The sequence below is a fragment of the Lucilia sericata genome, unplaced genomic scaffold, assembly GCF_015586225.1.
Source record: "Lucilia sericata isolate MDLA Ls3-8-SP2 unplaced genomic scaffold, ASM1558622v1 Contig000262F_arrow, whole genome shotgun sequence".
Taxonomy (NCBI): Eukaryota; Metazoa; Arthropoda; class Insecta; order Diptera; family Calliphoridae; genus Lucilia; species Lucilia sericata.
This window is the reverse complement of record NW_023994287.1, coordinates 74,906-92,391: the sequence shown is the minus strand read 5'-3', so window position 1 is coordinate 92,391 and position 17,486 is coordinate 74,906. Positions and strand designations below refer to the sequence as shown.

General features: G+C 29.9%; 1 protein-coding gene across 1 annotated transcript in view; it reads right to left on the bottom strand.

The window, feature by feature from the left end:
* The window catches only part of LOC119602896 (mitogen-activated protein kinase kinase kinase kinase 5), a gene marked incomplete at its 5' end in the record, with an annotated part of 81,362 nt that extends 64,832 nt beyond the window's left edge, over positions 1 to 16,530 (bottom strand). Inside the window, one exon of the mRNA XM_037954695.1 lies at positions 16,110 to 16,530. Within this exon, the coding sequence (XP_037810623.1) occupies positions 16,110 to 16,530 (421 nt within the window). The remainder of the gene's footprint in view (positions 1 to 16,109) is intronic.
* Between the last annotated feature and the right edge of the window lie 956 nt (positions 16,531 to 17,486).

Here is a 17,486-nt window from a genome sequence, read left to right as displayed (position 1 = left end):
GTCTATAGTGTAGTCTATAGTGTAGTCTATAGTGTAGTCTGTAGTCTATAGGCTAGTCTATAGTCTAGTCTATAGTCTAGTCTATAGTCTAGTCTATAGTCTAGTCTATAGGCTAGTCTATAGTCTAGTCTATAGTCTAGTCTATAGTCTAGTCTATAGTCTAGTCTATAGTCTAGTCTATAGTCTAGTCTATAGTCTAGTCTATAGTCTAGTCTATAGTCTAGTCTATAGTCTAGTCTATAGTCTAGCCTATTGTGTAGTCTATAGTGTGGTCTATAGTGTGGTCTATAGTGTGGTCTATAGAGTAGTCTATAGTGTAGTCTATAGTGTAGTATATAGTGTAGTCTATAGTCTAGTATATAGTGTAGTCTATGGTGTAGTCTATAGTCCAGTCTATAGGATAGTCTATAGTCTAGTCTGTAGTCTAGTCTATAGTGTAGTCTATACTCTAGTCTATAGTCTAGTCTATAGTGTAGTCTATACTCTAGTCTATAGTCTAGTCTATAGGCTAGTCTATACTGTGGCCTAAAGTGTAGTCTAGTCTATAGTCCAGTCTATAGTCTAGTCTATAGTCTAGTCTATAGTCTAGTCTATAGTCTAGTCTATAGTCTAGTCTATAGTCTAGTCTATAGTCTAGTCTATAGTCTAGTCTATAGTCTAGTCTATAGTCTAGTCTATAGTCTAGTCTATAGTCTAGTCTATAGTCTAGTCTATAGTCTAGTCTATAGTCTAGTCTATAGTCTAGTCTATAGTCTAGTCTATAGTCTAGTCTATAGTCTAGTCTATAGTCTAGTCTATAGTCTAGTCTATAGTCTAGTCTATAGTCTAGTCTATAGTCTAGTCTATAGTCTAGTCTATAGTCTAGTCTAGTCTAGTCTATAGTCTAGTCTATAGTCTAGTCTATAGTCTAGTCTATAGTCTAGTCTATAGTCTAGTCTATAGTCTAGTCTATAGTCTAGTCTAGTCTAGTCTAGTCTAGTCTAACGTCTAGTCTAAAGTCTAGTCTAAAGTCTAGTCTAGTCTATAGTCTAGTCCAACGGTTCCCAAATGGGGGTCCGCGGACCCCTAGTGGTCCGTAGTAAAATCCTAGGGGGTCCGCGAAGACGAACGAAAAAAAACATGAATATGTATGTACAAATATCTCCAATTTTTGTGCAATAATCCCAAATTTTTTTGTGACTTTTTGAATTTTATTGTTTCGGTTGTTTATCAGGAAGAAGCTAGGCCCTACAAATTTATTGTATAACTTTTATAAAGTAAAGTATTGCGTGATTTGTAATTTTTATTTCCTGTATATGTACTGAAATAATGGTTTTTATTTCAGACAAATAATACTCTGCCTTACAATTAAATTAGGGATACTGGTATTCCGGAGTATGAAGTTCAATTCAAAGACAAGCTTATTACAGATTTAAGTTTATCAAATTGTAAGCAAAAGTGTTCTTGTTTGAAAGGACTAAAATTATATATATCCAAAACAGAGGTGACTCTTTATGCATCTCTTTATAAATTTCACCCTTTGCAATCGCAACAAATTTTTGAAACGTGACTCCTTAAGCACATGTGACAATATTTGATAAAGAAACCTTTTCGCTACCTTGAAGAAAAATGAACATGAAAGATCTCACGATCATAAAATTAAACATCATGTTAACATATCAACAAAGAAGTCATTCTATCTTTAAAACATGCAATTGAAAACCTATCTGAAATATTATATATTCTCAATCAGAGATGGGGGTAGTGCACTAATTTTTAACTATCACTAATTATTAGTGGTAGTTCAAAATTATTCACTACTTTTATTTATGTTTAGTGATGAATTGAAAAATATAAGCCTCATTCAATAATAGTGATAGTGATATTTAAAATTTTTAACTAAAAATAGTTAAAATATTTGTTTTTACAGCCTAGTGAAATAATTTTTTCTGCACTAAATTATTAGTTCAAAAAATATTCCTGCACTATTTTTTTTCAACAGAGAAATGTTTCACTCATTTGAAAGTTTAAGTTAATAGGACAGTCTAGAAATGGTTTAAGTCAACCAAAAACTCATTGGACGAATATTATTAATAAGTAAAACGTTCATTATTTACAAAGGTTCCAAGCTATTGCCTAAAAAACATCCAGTAACCACATCATTTTGGCAACTGGCAACGCAGATGACGTGGCAATCGAGGTACAAAATTAACCAATTAATTTAATTTTCCGAGGAGAGTTCACCAATCCGCTAAAGAAAACATCGTTATACTTGAGCAGAAGAAGGCAAAAGTTTTGTTTCAACCATTTCTTTAAAAGCATGAGATGTTGTTGGGATAACTGCATATGTAGGGTCTATCATAGTGCCATCGCTAACAAAATCTGTATTTTCCATTTTAATAGATGTACCTTTTAAAAAATTGAATCATTTATTGTCTTACAAATTCTTTCATCTTCATAAAAAAAATAGTGCAAAGAAAATTATTGAAGCCTTTTGTTAGTGACTGTTCAAATTTTTAACTATTTGAGTGTAGTGCTTTTTTTACACTACCACTCAATTGAGTTATAGTTAAAAAAATAACATTATCACTATAAAATATTAGTGCTAAAAATATAAGCTTCACTACCACTAAGCTCCTGAAAATTAGTGAAAAATATATTTTTTGAAATAATATTTAGTGCTAGTTAAATATTGATTTAACTAATAATTTAGTGCACTACCCCCATCTCTGTTCTCAATATACGGGAATATTTTATAGATATGACATCGACCTAGGGATTAATGAACTAGGTAAATTTTCGGATGGACAATTATTTAGAACAATAAGATATCAAAATATGTATGGGGGTCCGCGAAATTAAATAAGTTCTTCAAGGGGTCCGCGAAGTAAAAATCGGTGGGAACCGCTGGTCTAGTCTATAGTCTAGTCTATAGTCTAGTCTATAGTCTAGTCTATAGTCTAGTCTATAGTCTAGTCTATAGTCTAGTCTATAGTCTAGTCTATAGTCTAGTCTATAGTCTAGTCTATAGTCTAGTCTATAGTCTAGTCTATAGTCTAGTCTATAGTCTAGTCTATAGTCTAGTCTATAGTCTAGTCTATAGTCTAGTCTATAGTCTAGTCTATAGTCTAGTCTATAGTCTAGTCTATAGTCTAGTCTATAGTCTAGTCTATAGTCTAGTCTATAGTCTAGTCTATAGTCTAGTCTATAGTCTAGTCTATAGTCTAGTCTATAGTCTAGTCTATAGTCTAGTCTATAGTCTAGTCTATAGTCTAGTCTATAGTCTAGTCTATCAGTCTAGTCTATAGTCTAGTCTATAGTCTAGTATATAGTCTAGTAGTCTAGTCTATAGTCTATCAGTCTAGTCTATAGTCTAGTCTATAGTCTAGTCTATAGTCTAGTCTATAGTCTAGTCTATAGTCTAGTCTATAGTCTAGTCTATAGTCTAGTCTATAGTCTAGTCTATAGTCTAGTCTATAGTCTAGTCTATAGTCTAGTCTATAGTCTAGTCTATAGTCTAGTCTATAGTCTAGTCTATAGTCTAGTCTATAGTCTAGTCTATAGTCTAGTCTATAGTCTAGTCTATAGTCTAGTCTATAGTCTAGTCTATAGTCTAGTCTATAGTCTAGTCTATAGTCTAGTCTATAGTCTAGTCTATAGTCTAGTCTATAGTCTAGTCTATAGTCTAGTCTATAGTCTAGTCTATAGTCTAGTCTATAGTCTAGTCTATAGTCTAGTCTATAGTCTAGTCTATAGTCTAGTCTATAGTCTAGTCTATAGTCTAGTCTATAGTCTAGTCTATAGTCTAGTCTATAGTCTAGTCTATAGTCTAGTCTATAGTCTAGTCTATAGTCTAGTCTATAGTCTAGTCTATAGTCTAGCCTATAGTCTAGTCAGTCTAGTCTATAGTCTAGTCTATAGTCTAGTCTATAGTCTAGTCTATAGTCTAGTCTATAGTCTAGTCTATAGTCTAGTCTATAGTCTAGTCTATACTCTAGTCTTTTAATCTGTATAATCTAGTTTGTATCAGTTTTTCCAAAAAAAAAACTTGGAAAAATAAATTAATTATGTCCTTTCCTTCATTTTTCTTGGTGTTAATGAATTCGACCCTTATTAAGTGCTAAAACTGTGTTATTTGTTTTTGTCTCATATCTCTGATTATCCTTATCACATTTCTTTATCATGTTTTGGGCTAGTTTCTTTTTAGATTCTTAACAAATTCTTTTAACTTAATATTACTTTATAACTTAAATACACTGACAATCTGTTTAATTTAATTTGGCCAACAGAAACATTAAGGTTATTAAAGAATGGAGAAGGCCTTTAAAAAGGCCTTTGCAGCAATATTCATAAATGAATATAGTTAATAATAAATCTATTTGAAAAAGAATATAAAAAAGAAAATGAACTACAGAAAAAATAATATTTAGTATAAAAGGGCCTTAGACCATAAATGTCCTTCTTTGTTTTTGTTATCCATAAATCACTAGCACTCATACTAAAATTACTAACACCCACACTTACAACAAAAACTGTTATATAATCAAATCAAATACATAAATTCGTACTAATAAGCTGGAAATAAAATTTTATGTGGCAGCTTAGAGAATGTTTAAGTTGATTTTATATAAGTATTTTTCATATCATTAGCATTTTAAGGACCATTATAATAATAACAACAACGACGACGAGGACAAAGTTAAAGCTCAAAGCAAGAAAAAAAGAAAACGAAAGAAATATATATATAAAATTATGAAGACGTTTATAATGATGGGGGTAGAGCAGTAGACGACACTAAAAGCAAATGATTATAGACGACGACCATGTTGACTGGCAAGAAGACAAACGTCTGGCAAAAACAGCACAACAACAAAATAAACACTAAGAAGTAGCAGAATACATAACACTAAAAAATAACAAACAGCCTAAAAACATCAAAAACAGTTGTTAAACAAATAACCTTGAAAATGGGTCAATAGAGCAAAATAAAAGCAAAAGAAATAATAAAAAGCGTCTAAAATTGTATACAAAAAGAATTTAGAAAAAAAAAGAAATGATAAACATTTCCCAAAGGCTCTACAAAGAAATCCACACATAGACGTTCAGCAATAGCTTTTTTTAAAACAAATATATTTGGCCTAAATTGAAAGCATTTGCATATAAATTAAAGGAAAAAGAAATAAAAACACAAAACAAACGAGAAAAGACACGCAGTACAAACCGTACACTCACAACAATAATACAGTTAGTATTTTAAATATAAAAGAAAAATATAAGCGAAAAATAGTAAAAAGAGAATAGAGCAAAACAATAAACCAGCAAGACCCAACAAAAGTGTGTGTGTGCCACAGAGGGAGAGAGACAGAGGGCTAGAGAACACAAACATTATTTTTAATACAGACAATATTAAATTTAATTCAACAAAATATTAAATATAATGTTTGGCAATAACATTGTTGTTATAAATAATAAGTATAATAACAACAACAAGCTCGTTTACAACAAAGACTACAAAGTATTTTTAAGCGAAATAAAAACACACACAAAAACGGATATCAACAAATATTTAACCGGAAATGTAGAGAAATTATGCTTTTACAAAAAAAAAAATCAAAGTCGGTTTTAGCAGGAGGATAAAATAAATTATGACTAGTGGTTTAGAAACTTATTGTTTTGATCAGATATATCATGAACTATAGTTTGAACTAGAAAATAATAATCTATTGTCTGAACTACAGATATGCAACAGTCTGGACTATAGAATAATCTATAGTCTGGATTATAGAATAGTCTATAGACTGGACTATAGAATAGTCTTTAGACTATACTATACAATAGACTATAGTCTGGACTATAGAACAGTTTTGCAATAGGCTGGACTATAGAATAGTTTATAGTGTGGACTAAAGGATAGTCTATAGCCCGGACTATAAAAAAGTCTATATTCTGGTCTATATTATAGTCTATAGTCTGGACTATAGAATAGTCTATAGTCTGGACTAAAGAATAGTCTATAGTGTGGACTATAGAATAGTCTATAGTGTGGACTATAGAATAGTCTATAGTCTGGACTATAGAATAGTCTATAGTCTGGACTATAGAATAGTCTATAGTCTGGACTATAGAATAGTCTATAGTCTGGACTATAGAATAGTGTATAGTCTGGACTATAGAATAGTCTATAGTCTGGACTATAGAATAGTCTATAGTCTGGACTATAGAATAGTCTATAGTCTGGACTATGGAATAGTCTATAGTCTGGACTATAGAATAGTCTATAGTCTGGACTATAGAATAGTCTAGAGTCTGGACTATAGAATAGTCTATAGTCTGGACTATAGAATAGTCTATAGTCCAGACTATAGAATAGTCTGTAGTGTGGACTATAGAATAGTCTGTAGTGTGGACTATAGAATAGTCTGTAGTCTGGACTATAGAATAGTCTATAGTCTGGACTATAGAATAGTCTGTAGTCTGGACTATAGAATAGTCTATAGTATGGACTATAGAATAGTCTGTAGTCTGGACTATAGAATAGTCTAGAGTCTGGACTATAGAATAGTCTATAGTCTGGACTATAAAATAGTCTATAGTCTGGACTATAGAATAGTTTAGAGTCTGGACTAAAGAATAGTCTAGAGTCTGGACTATAGAATAGTCTATAGTCTGGACTATAGAATAGTCTATAGTGTGGACTATAGAATAGTCTATAGTATGGACTATAGAATAGTCTGTAGTCTGGACTATAGAATAGTCTATAGTCTGGACTATAGAATAGTCTATAGTGTGGACTATAGAATAGTCTATAGTATGGACTATAGAATAGTCTATAGTCTGGACTATAGAATAGTCTATATTCTGGACTATAGAGTAGTCTATAGTCTGGACTATAGAATAGTCTATAGTCTGGACTATAGAATAGTCTATAGTATGGACTATAGAATAGTCTATAGTCTGGACTATAGAATAGTCTATAGTCTGGACTATAGAATAGTCTATAGTCTAGCCTATAGAATAGTCTATAGTCTGGACTAGAGAATAGTTTCTTTGGGGAATCATTTTTAAATAAATAGCAAAAAATATCTTCTTATTTAAAAGAAGTTCTTAATATCTGCTTTAAAATATATCAAACAATAATTGTTTCATCTTAAAAATGTTTCTATTATTTCTTTAATATAAAAATACTACATTACATATTATAGAAATAAGTAAGTACAAGAATATCTTGAAGTAGTCGCCATTGTTTTATAAAAACTTTATTTTCATTATTATTATTTACTTATTTTTTTTTTTGCTTTTACCACTTATTTCCTTCAACCACAATAGCAATTTAAACTGAAACTTGCCACACATTGCAAACAACTTAAAACGCGTTCTTAAGAAATGTTGCACCTAAGAGGAGGGTTTTTGTAAAGTATTTAGTTAAGTGGATTTTTAAGTTTTATTTCTATTCCCTGTTCTTTAGTTTTCTTATACATATTATATGTTTTGCTGTTTTATATTAGGAAAAAAGTTCTGTTTTATTGTAAAATAAAAATAAAGGATTTTTTTAAAAAATGTCCTTAAAACAACAATTGCAACAAAAGGCAGAAACAAAAGAAGAAGAAGAAAAAAAAACAAATAACTACATGTTGTAAAATATTATTTTTCTATCGTTTATACTTATATGGAATTATATGTCTAAATGACTATTACACTGAAAGAAATTTAATAAAGATCTCCGAACATTTTCTATAAATAGAAAATTGTTCATAAAATACTGAAAAAAAAATATTTATTATGAAAATTATTAGTATTGTGTTATTTTTTTAATAAAAAGTAAATTTATGGAATTTCCTTCAGTGTTTATTTGTTAGTGGGTAGTTGGGTATTTGCCATAATGTTATTTCATTTGTATTGCACATTTCTGTCCAAAATAAAAACATTTTTTAAAAATTAAAATGAAAAACACTTAACAATATGTTTCTGTATAAGTTTTTATATTCCATATGCCATAGTGTTAAGTATGTATGTAGTTGTGAGGCACTAGGAGCTAGACACTGCAACAAATAACTATGACATTCGTATTGAATGTCCTATATATAGAAATATCTATAGTCTTGACTATAAAATTGTCTATAGCCTAGACTATAGAATAGCCTATGTTATTGACTATGGAATAGTCTATAGTCTTGACTATTGCATAGTCTATAGTCGTGACTATAGAATAGTCTATAGTCTTGACTATAGAATAGTCCATGATAAAAATAAAGAAGGTAGTGTCAATCAAAAATTTTAATTTTTAATAAGGTTTTTTGAAGTTTCCTTTTTTATTAAAACTGAATAAAGCGTTGCCATATTTTAAAAAATTAAGCTAAGTTCCTAGGAATTTTTAGTGAAGAATTTGTAATTTATTATTAGATTTATTCTATTATTAATTTTTGCGACGTACTGATAACGAAAACACACTGATTTAAATAAGACATTTTTCAATTTATTTTTATTACAATAATGAGTTTATTATATTCATATATGGACTGTAGTTTTGACTATAGTCCAACCTATAGACTAGAATAAACCCTAAACTATAGACTTGACTATTGACTAAACTACGGCTATAATTTTCTGCTATAAACGTATAATGAAATCACACTTTTCTAAATATGACTATCCATTTGTTCCAATTATTCAACTAGATGCCAATGTAGTTCTGGCAAAATTTGAGGTTCGTAACACTAAAAGCTTTCAGATCCATCAAAGTTTGTCTTAAATATTTATATTGATACAAAAGTAGACTATAGTTTAGTCTATAGTCTGGACTATAGTCTAGTCTGCAGTCTGTACTATAGCTTAGTGCATAGACTGAACTAAAGTTTAGCCTGCAGTCTGGACTATAGTTTATTCTATAGGCTGGTCAAGTTTATAATTTGGACTATATTTTATTTTTCTATTATGAAATAGTCTATAGCCTTGACAATAGAATAGTCTATAGTCTTGACTATGGAATAGTCTATAGTCTTGACTATAGAATAGTCTACAGTCTTAACTATAGAATAGTCTATAGTCTTGACTATAGAATTGTCTATAGTCTTCACTATAGAATAGTCTATAGTCTTGACTATAGAATTGCCTATAGTCTTGACTATAGAATTGTCTATAGTCTTGACTATAGAATAATGTATAGTCTTGACTATAGAATAGTCTATAGTCTTGACTATAGAATAGTCAATAGTCTTGACAATAGAATAGTCTATAGTCTTAACTATAGAATAGTCTATAGTCTTGACAATAGGATAGTCTATAGTCCTGACTATAGAATAGCTATAGTCTTGGCTATGGAATAGTCTATAGTCTTGACTATAGAAATGTCTATAGTTTTGACTATAACATTGTCTATAGTTTTGACTATAGTCTTGATTATAGAATAGTTTATGATCTTGACTATAGAAGACTCTATAGTCTTGACTATAGAAATGTCTATAGTCTGGACTACATTGTGGACTATAGAGTAGTCTATAATGTGGACTATAGAATAGTTTGACTATACGATAGTCTATAGAATAGACTATTCTATAGTCTGGACTATAGAATAGTCTTGACTATAGAATAGTATATAGTCTTAACTAAAGAATAGTCTATAGTCTTGACTATAGAATAACTATAGTCTTGGCTATGGAATAGTCTATAGTCTTGACTATAGAATAGTTTATAGTCTTGACTATAGAATAGTCTATAGTCTTGACTATAGAATAGTCTATAGTCTTGACTATAGAATAGTCTATAGTCTTGACTATAGAATAGTCTATAGTCTTGACTATAGAATAGTCTATAGTCTTGACTATAGAATAGTATATAGTCTTGACTATAGAATAGTATATAGTCTTGACTACAGAATAGTCTATAGCCTTGACTACAGAATAGTCTATAGCCTTGACTATAGAATAGTCCATAGTCTTGACTATAGAATGGTCTATAGCCTTGACCATAGAATAGTCTATAGTCTTGACTATAGAATAGTCTATGGTATATAGTCTTGACTAGAGAAAAGTCTATAGTCTTGACTATAGTATAGTCTATAGTCTTGACTATAGAATAGTTTATAGTCTTGACTATAGAATAGTCTATAGTCTTGACTATAGAATAGTATATAGTCTTGACTGTAGAATAGTCTATAGCCTTGACTATAGAATATTCTATAGTCTTGACTATAGAATAGTGTATAGTCTTGACTAGAGAAAAGTCTATAGTCTTGACTATAGAATAGTATATAGTCTTAACTAAAGAATAGTCTATAGTCTTGACTATAGAATAACTATAGTCTTGGCTATGGAATAGTCTATAGTCTTGACTATAGAATAGTTTATAGTCTTGACTATAAAAATGTCTATAGTATTGACTATAGAATTGTCTATAGTTTTGACTATAGTCTTGATTATAGAATAGTTTATGGTCTTGACTATAGAAGATTCTATAGTCTTGAATATAGGAATGTCTATAGTCTGGAATAATCTATAGTCTGGACTATAGAATAGTCTATAGTCTGGACTACAGCATAGTCTATAGTATGGATTATAGAAGAGTCTACATTGTGGACTATAGAGTAGTCTATAATGTGGACTATAGAATAGTCTGACTATAGTATAGTCTATAGAATAGACTATTCTATAGTCTGGACTACAGAATGGTCTATAGTCTTGACTATAGAATACTCTATAGTGTTGACTATAGAATAGTCTATGGTCATGACTATAGAATAGTCAAAGTCTTTACTATAGAATAGTCTTGACTATAGAATAGTCTATAGTCTTGACTGTAGAATAGTCTATAGCCTTGACTATAGAATAGTCTATAGTCTTGACTATAGAATAGTCTATAGTCTTGACTATAGAATAGTCCATAGCCTTGACTATAGAATAGTCTATAGTCTTGACTATAGAATAGTCTATAGTGTGGACTATAGAATAGTCTATGGTCTTGACTATAGATTACTCTATAGTTTTGACTATAGAAAAGTCTATAGTCTTGACTATAGAATGGTCTATAGTCTCGACTATAGAATAGTCTTGACTATAGAATAGTCTGTAGTCTTGACTATAAAATAGTCTATAGTCTTGACTATAGAATAGTTTATAGTCTTGACTATAGAATAGTTTATAGTTTTGACTATAGAATAGTTTTTAGTTTTGACTATAGAATAGTCTATAGTTTTGACTATATAATAGTTTATAGTCTTGACTATAGAATAGTTTATAGTATTGACTACAGAATAGTCTAAGTCTTGACTATAGAATAATCTATAATCATGGCTATATATAGTCTTGTCTATAGAATAATCTATAGTCTTTTCTGTTCAATAGAATATAGTGTGACTATAGAGTTAATATATTTTTATTATATTCATTATCTTCCCCTTTAAACTTTTCTTCCTATCACCCACTATTCATTCTCCCTTAATTTAGCATAATATCACCCATGTGACCTGCCTATGACCACAGATGTGAAAAAAAAATTTTGAAAACCAACATTCATTTGCAAACGTATTTTTTAAATAAATTTACATTAATGCAACTAAATAATGAAATGGATAAAATGTTAAATAATGACATGGTGAAAACAAATAACAGGCGGCTAGAGCTATAAAAAAAATAAACTATGTAAATTTATTTAACACGTTCAATTTTTTTCCCTTTAGTAACAACAACAACAAAAATTAAACCATGATTTTCATTTCATTTTCATTGTTTTTAAAAATTCAAACAAATGACCACAAAATAGCAAAAAAGATTTCAGCAGCCAACATAAAACAAACATTTTATATGAAAAAAATTTGTGTATAAAACTAAACTATTTTACCAGGATTTTTGTATATGGTTAATCAACATTATTATATTTTTGTTAAATTTTTTTTTGGTTTTTCTAGCACATAAATTATTATGCAGAAAATTGTTGCAATTTGAGTTTTTATTTTATTTTATTTAATTTTTTTTTTTTTCGGGGAGAAGAGGAAATGAAAACTATGTTGAAAATATACAAATTCCTACAGCATAGTGTTGTAGTCCGAATTATAAATATTTTTATTTTAGCTTAACAGTATTAAAAACTTTTAGTTTTATAACAATATTTTTTCCCCACGAATTTCAAATTAAACTCATCATAATCATACAGATTTTGTTGTTGTTTTAGTTTTTGTTATTAGTCTAATAACCTTCAGCTATATTTGCAATGTTTTTAGAGTTCAGAATTTTAAAAAAGTTTTAAAAGAATAAATATTTGTTTAAATATTTAAAATGAGAATTAGGTCGACTGGATTGGTATGCATTCCGACGGTAGAGGGCAGCACCAGTTAATGTCTAACGAATACTAATCGTCTTTAAAAAGCTCGTCTTATGGCTAAAATATTCTTAACTAAATGAGAATTATACATTTTGTACGACTTATTACCTTTCTTCAAATACCTTGATTACTTAACTGCTTCTATGTAATGTATCTGAAGTGTACACCTCATGAAAACCTAAGTTAACCAATAACCATGTTTTTGTTCAAACTTTAAACATCAACTAAGTTAAATGAACTGTTAAACTTTTACTTCCTGCTTCCCCCTTAACTATTATCGCCATATTTTAATTTAATTAAAATTTTCAAATTTTATTTTTATTCCATTTAACAAACAATTTACCACATATGCAAAATTTTAAACATAAAATTTATTATTATTGTTGCTGTTGTTATACTATTTTGTTCACATTAAATATTTATAATTTTAATTACTATTGCTAATTATTGTTTTGATAACTGATAATGTTGATATACTATTTGCTAATCCGAAAAACAATTGATTAAAAAAGTTTTAGTTCACATTTTATTTTCGAATACAATAAAATTATTTAAATTACGAAAAATTTCTAAAAACAAATGTTTAACCACAAATTTGCAAGAAATTAATATAAAAGAAAATAAATTAATTGAAATATTTTAATAAATTGCAAATAACAATAAATATTGGAAACAAATTTAAAGACTTTATATGGACTCTTCTATAGACAAGATTATAGATAATTCTATAGTTGAGACTATAGACTATTCTATAGTCAGGATTAGAGACTATTCTATAGTCAAGACTATAGACAACTCTATAGTCAAGACTATAGACAACTCTATAGTCAAGACTATAGACAACTCTATAGTCAAGACTATAGACAACTCTATAGTCAAGACTATAGACAACTCTATAGTCAAGACTATAGACAACTCTATAGTCAAGACTATAGACAACTCTATAGTCAAGACTATAGACAACTCTATAGACAACTCTATAGTCAAGACTATAGACAACTCTATAGTCAAGACTATAGACAACTCTATAGTCAAGACTATAAACAACTTTATAGTCATGACTATAGACAACTCTATAGTCCAGACTATAGACAAATCTATGGCCATGACTATAGACAGCTCTATAGTCAAGACTATAAACAACTCTATAGTCATGACTATAGACAACTCTACAAACTATTCTATAGTCAAGACTACAGACTCCATAGTCATACTCTACACTCAATACTATTCTATAGTCAAGACTGTAGACTATCCTATGTATAACACTATGAACTATTTCATAGGCAAGACTATAGACTGTTTTATAGTTAAGACTATAGATTAGTCTATAGTCAATACTATAGACTTTTCTAGAGGTAAGACTAAAAAATATTCTAAAGTCAAGGCTACTCTATAGTCAACACTATAAACTATTTCATAGGCAAGACTTAGATTATTCTATAGTCATAATTGAGACTATTCCATAATCAAGTTTATAGACTACTCTATAGTCATCACTATAAACTGTTTCATAGGCAAGACTATAGACTATTTCATAGTCAAGACTATAGACTATTCCATAGTCAATACTATAGACTATCCAGAGTTAAGACTATAAACTATTCTAAAGTCAAGACATTAGACTACTTTATAGACAAGACTTTAAACTAGTCTATAGTCAATTCTATACACTATTCCATAGTCAAGATTATAGACTATTCTATAGTCAAGACTATATATAGTTCTATCAAGATTGAGACTATTCTATATCAAGTCTATAGAATACTCTATAGTCATCACTATAAACTGTTTCATAGGCAAGACTATAGACTATTTCATAGTCAAGACTATAGACTATTCAATGGTCAATCCTAAAGACTATTCAATAGTCAAGACCATAGACTATTCAATAGTCAAGACTATAGACTATTCAATAGTCAAGACTATATACTACTCTATAGTCAACACTATAAATTGTTTCATAGGCAATAATATAGACTATTCCATTGTCAAGACTACAGACTATTCCATAGTCAATACTATAGACTATCCAAAGTTAAGACTATAAACTATTTTATAGTCAAGGCTACAGACTATTCTATAGTTATGACTATATACTATTCTACAGTCAAGACTATAGACTTTTCTATAGTCAAGACTATAAACATTTCTACAGTCAAGACTATAAACAGCTCTATAGTCAAGACTATAGTCTGTTGTATAGTCAAGACTATAGACTGTTCTATAGTCCAGACTACATAATTTTCTATAGTCAAGACTATAAACTGTTGTATAGTCAAGACTATAGACTGTTCTAGACTATCCAGAGTTAAGACTATAAACTATTCTATAGTCAATGCTATAGACTATTCTATAGTCATGATTATAGACTATTCTACAGTCAAGACTATAGATTTTTCTATAGTCAAGACTATAAACAGTTCTATAGTAAAGACTATAGACTGTTGTATAGTCAAGACTATAGACAATTCTATAGTCAAGACTATAGACTATTCTATAGTCAGGGCTATAGACTGTTATATAGTTAATACTACCGACTGTTCTATAGTCAATACTGTAGTCAAGACAGTAAGCTATTCTATAGTCAATACTATAAATTATTCTACAGTTAAACTATAGACTATTCTATATCAGAATATATATTGGATTCAATAGTAAAGAATGTATTCAGATTAATGTCTTACCCATGGTTTTAATTACTTTTTAATACTTAATAAAAAATAGTTTACCATACTTTCAGCTCTAACCACTCCATTATTATTGTTTTTTCGCTCCCCACTACACTTATTATTAACAAATAATTATTATACAGCAAACGATTCTCTCATTAAATTTTACTTATACCGCAACTTTTTTCTTCTGGTTGCCTAAAGACAATAACGTATACATGCCCGTCAGTTCGGTGGTGGATGTGCCGATCTTATGATCTTAACTAACACTTAGCACTTGTTGTGAGACCTGTTAAAGTGATTTTTATAGAGGGATGTCTAGATTAATCTAGAGTTAGGACTATGGACTGAGAGTTAAGACTTTGAGGTAATCTATAGTTAAGACTACAAAGTGATCTACAGACTGATCCTGTAAAGGCTACAGACTAATTTATAGGCAAGAGTACACACTGATCTATAGTCAAGACAACAAACTAAACTAGTCAAGAATATATATATGGATTTATAGATAAGATTACTGCAGATATAGACAAGACTACAGACTTATCTATAGTCAAAACTATAGCCAAGACTTCACACTGATCTAGTGTAAACAACAGACTTATCTATAGTCTAAACTTTTTATTAATCTAGTCAAGACTACTGATAGATCTATAGCCAAGATCACAGACTGATCTTTAGATACTATATAACGACCTATAGTTAAGTGACGATTGACTTCTCAGTTGGCATGTCAAGTAGGTTAAAATGCCTATTCGAAAGGAATACATTGGCTTTTTCTAAAACTACTGGGTATAGACCTACATTGTAACTGACCACCATTAAATTATCCTTAACGTGTTCATTATATAATTTGAAAAACAGAAAATAAAAAAATATATATGCAAAAGAACAAAAGCAACCATTTACAATTTATAATTAAATTTTTGTTGCGGCATGCAGTTTGTGGCTGCCGCACAAGACTATGAGCCAAGCCTCACGTTGGTTCTTTTGTCATGCAACAGTCAACCAACCAACCAACAGGCAACACACATTACCATAGTTACTCCTTCACATACAACTAATGAATTGAAAATAAAGGTGACGAGGACATTGTTGTTGATGACGAAGATAATAATGATGATATTTTTTTCTTATTGTACTTACCAATAAAACTTTTTCTCTTATTAATGGTGGCCGTAATTTGTGCCGATACACCAAAATCAGCCAATTTCACATCACCATACTCTGTTAGTAGTATATTGGCTCCTTTAATATCACGATGCATTTTACCCATGGAATGCAGGTACTCGAGTCCTTTTAATGTTTCACGGCACATATAGGCAATCTGTTGTTCTGTCAGTGGGCCGGTTACTTGATAAATATCCTGTAAACTACCACCGCCACAATACTCCATACAGATCCATAATTTATCACGTCGCAAATATGAGCCATAGTATGCAATTATATTTGGATGACGACAGTCACGCATCATAATAATCTCCTGTTGGATGATTTGTATGTCATCTGTGGGTTCTAATTTAATCACTTTTATGGCGGCCAATTCATTGCTCTGTATACGTTTGGCCTGGAAAAGGGAGAAAAGAAAAATGGGAAAATGAATATATTATAATTAAATTATTTGGTGACAATAAGCCTGATCTATAGTCAAGACTATAGGCTGATCTATAGTCAAGACTATATAGACTGATCTATACTCAATACTATAGACTGATCTATAGTCAAGACTATAGACTGATCTATAGTCAAGACTATAGACTGATCTATAGTCAAGACTATAGACTGATCTATAGTCAAGACTATAGACTGATCTATAGTCAAGACTATAGACTGATCTATAGTCAAGACTATAGACTGATCTATAGTCAAGACTATAGACTGATCTATAGTCAATACTATAGACTGATCTATAGTCAATACTATAGACTGATATATAGTCAAGACTATACACTGATCAATAGTCAAGATTATAGACTGATCTATAGTCAAGACTTTAAACTGATATATGGTCAAGACTATAGACTGATCTATAGTAAAGACTATAGACTGATTTATAGTCAAGGCTATAGACTGATCTATAGTCAAGACTATAGACTGATCTATAGTCAAGACAATAGACTGATCTATAGTCAAGACTATAGAGTGATCTATACTCAATACTATAGACTGATATATAATCAAGAATACAGACTGATCTATAGTCAAGACTATAGACTGATCTATAGTCAAGAATATAGACTGATCTATAATCAAGACTAGAGACTGATCTATAGTCGAGACTCGCCTAATTTATAGTCAAGTCTATAAACTGATCTGTAGTCAAGTCAGTCAATACTAAACACTGATCTATAGTCAAGACTATAGACTGATCTATAGTCGAGACTCGCCTTATCTGTAGTCAAGACTATACACTGATCTGTAGCCAAGACTATAGACTGATCTATAATCAAGACTATAGACTGATCTATAATCAAAACTACAGACTGGTCTATAACCAAGACTACAGACTGATCTATAGTCAAG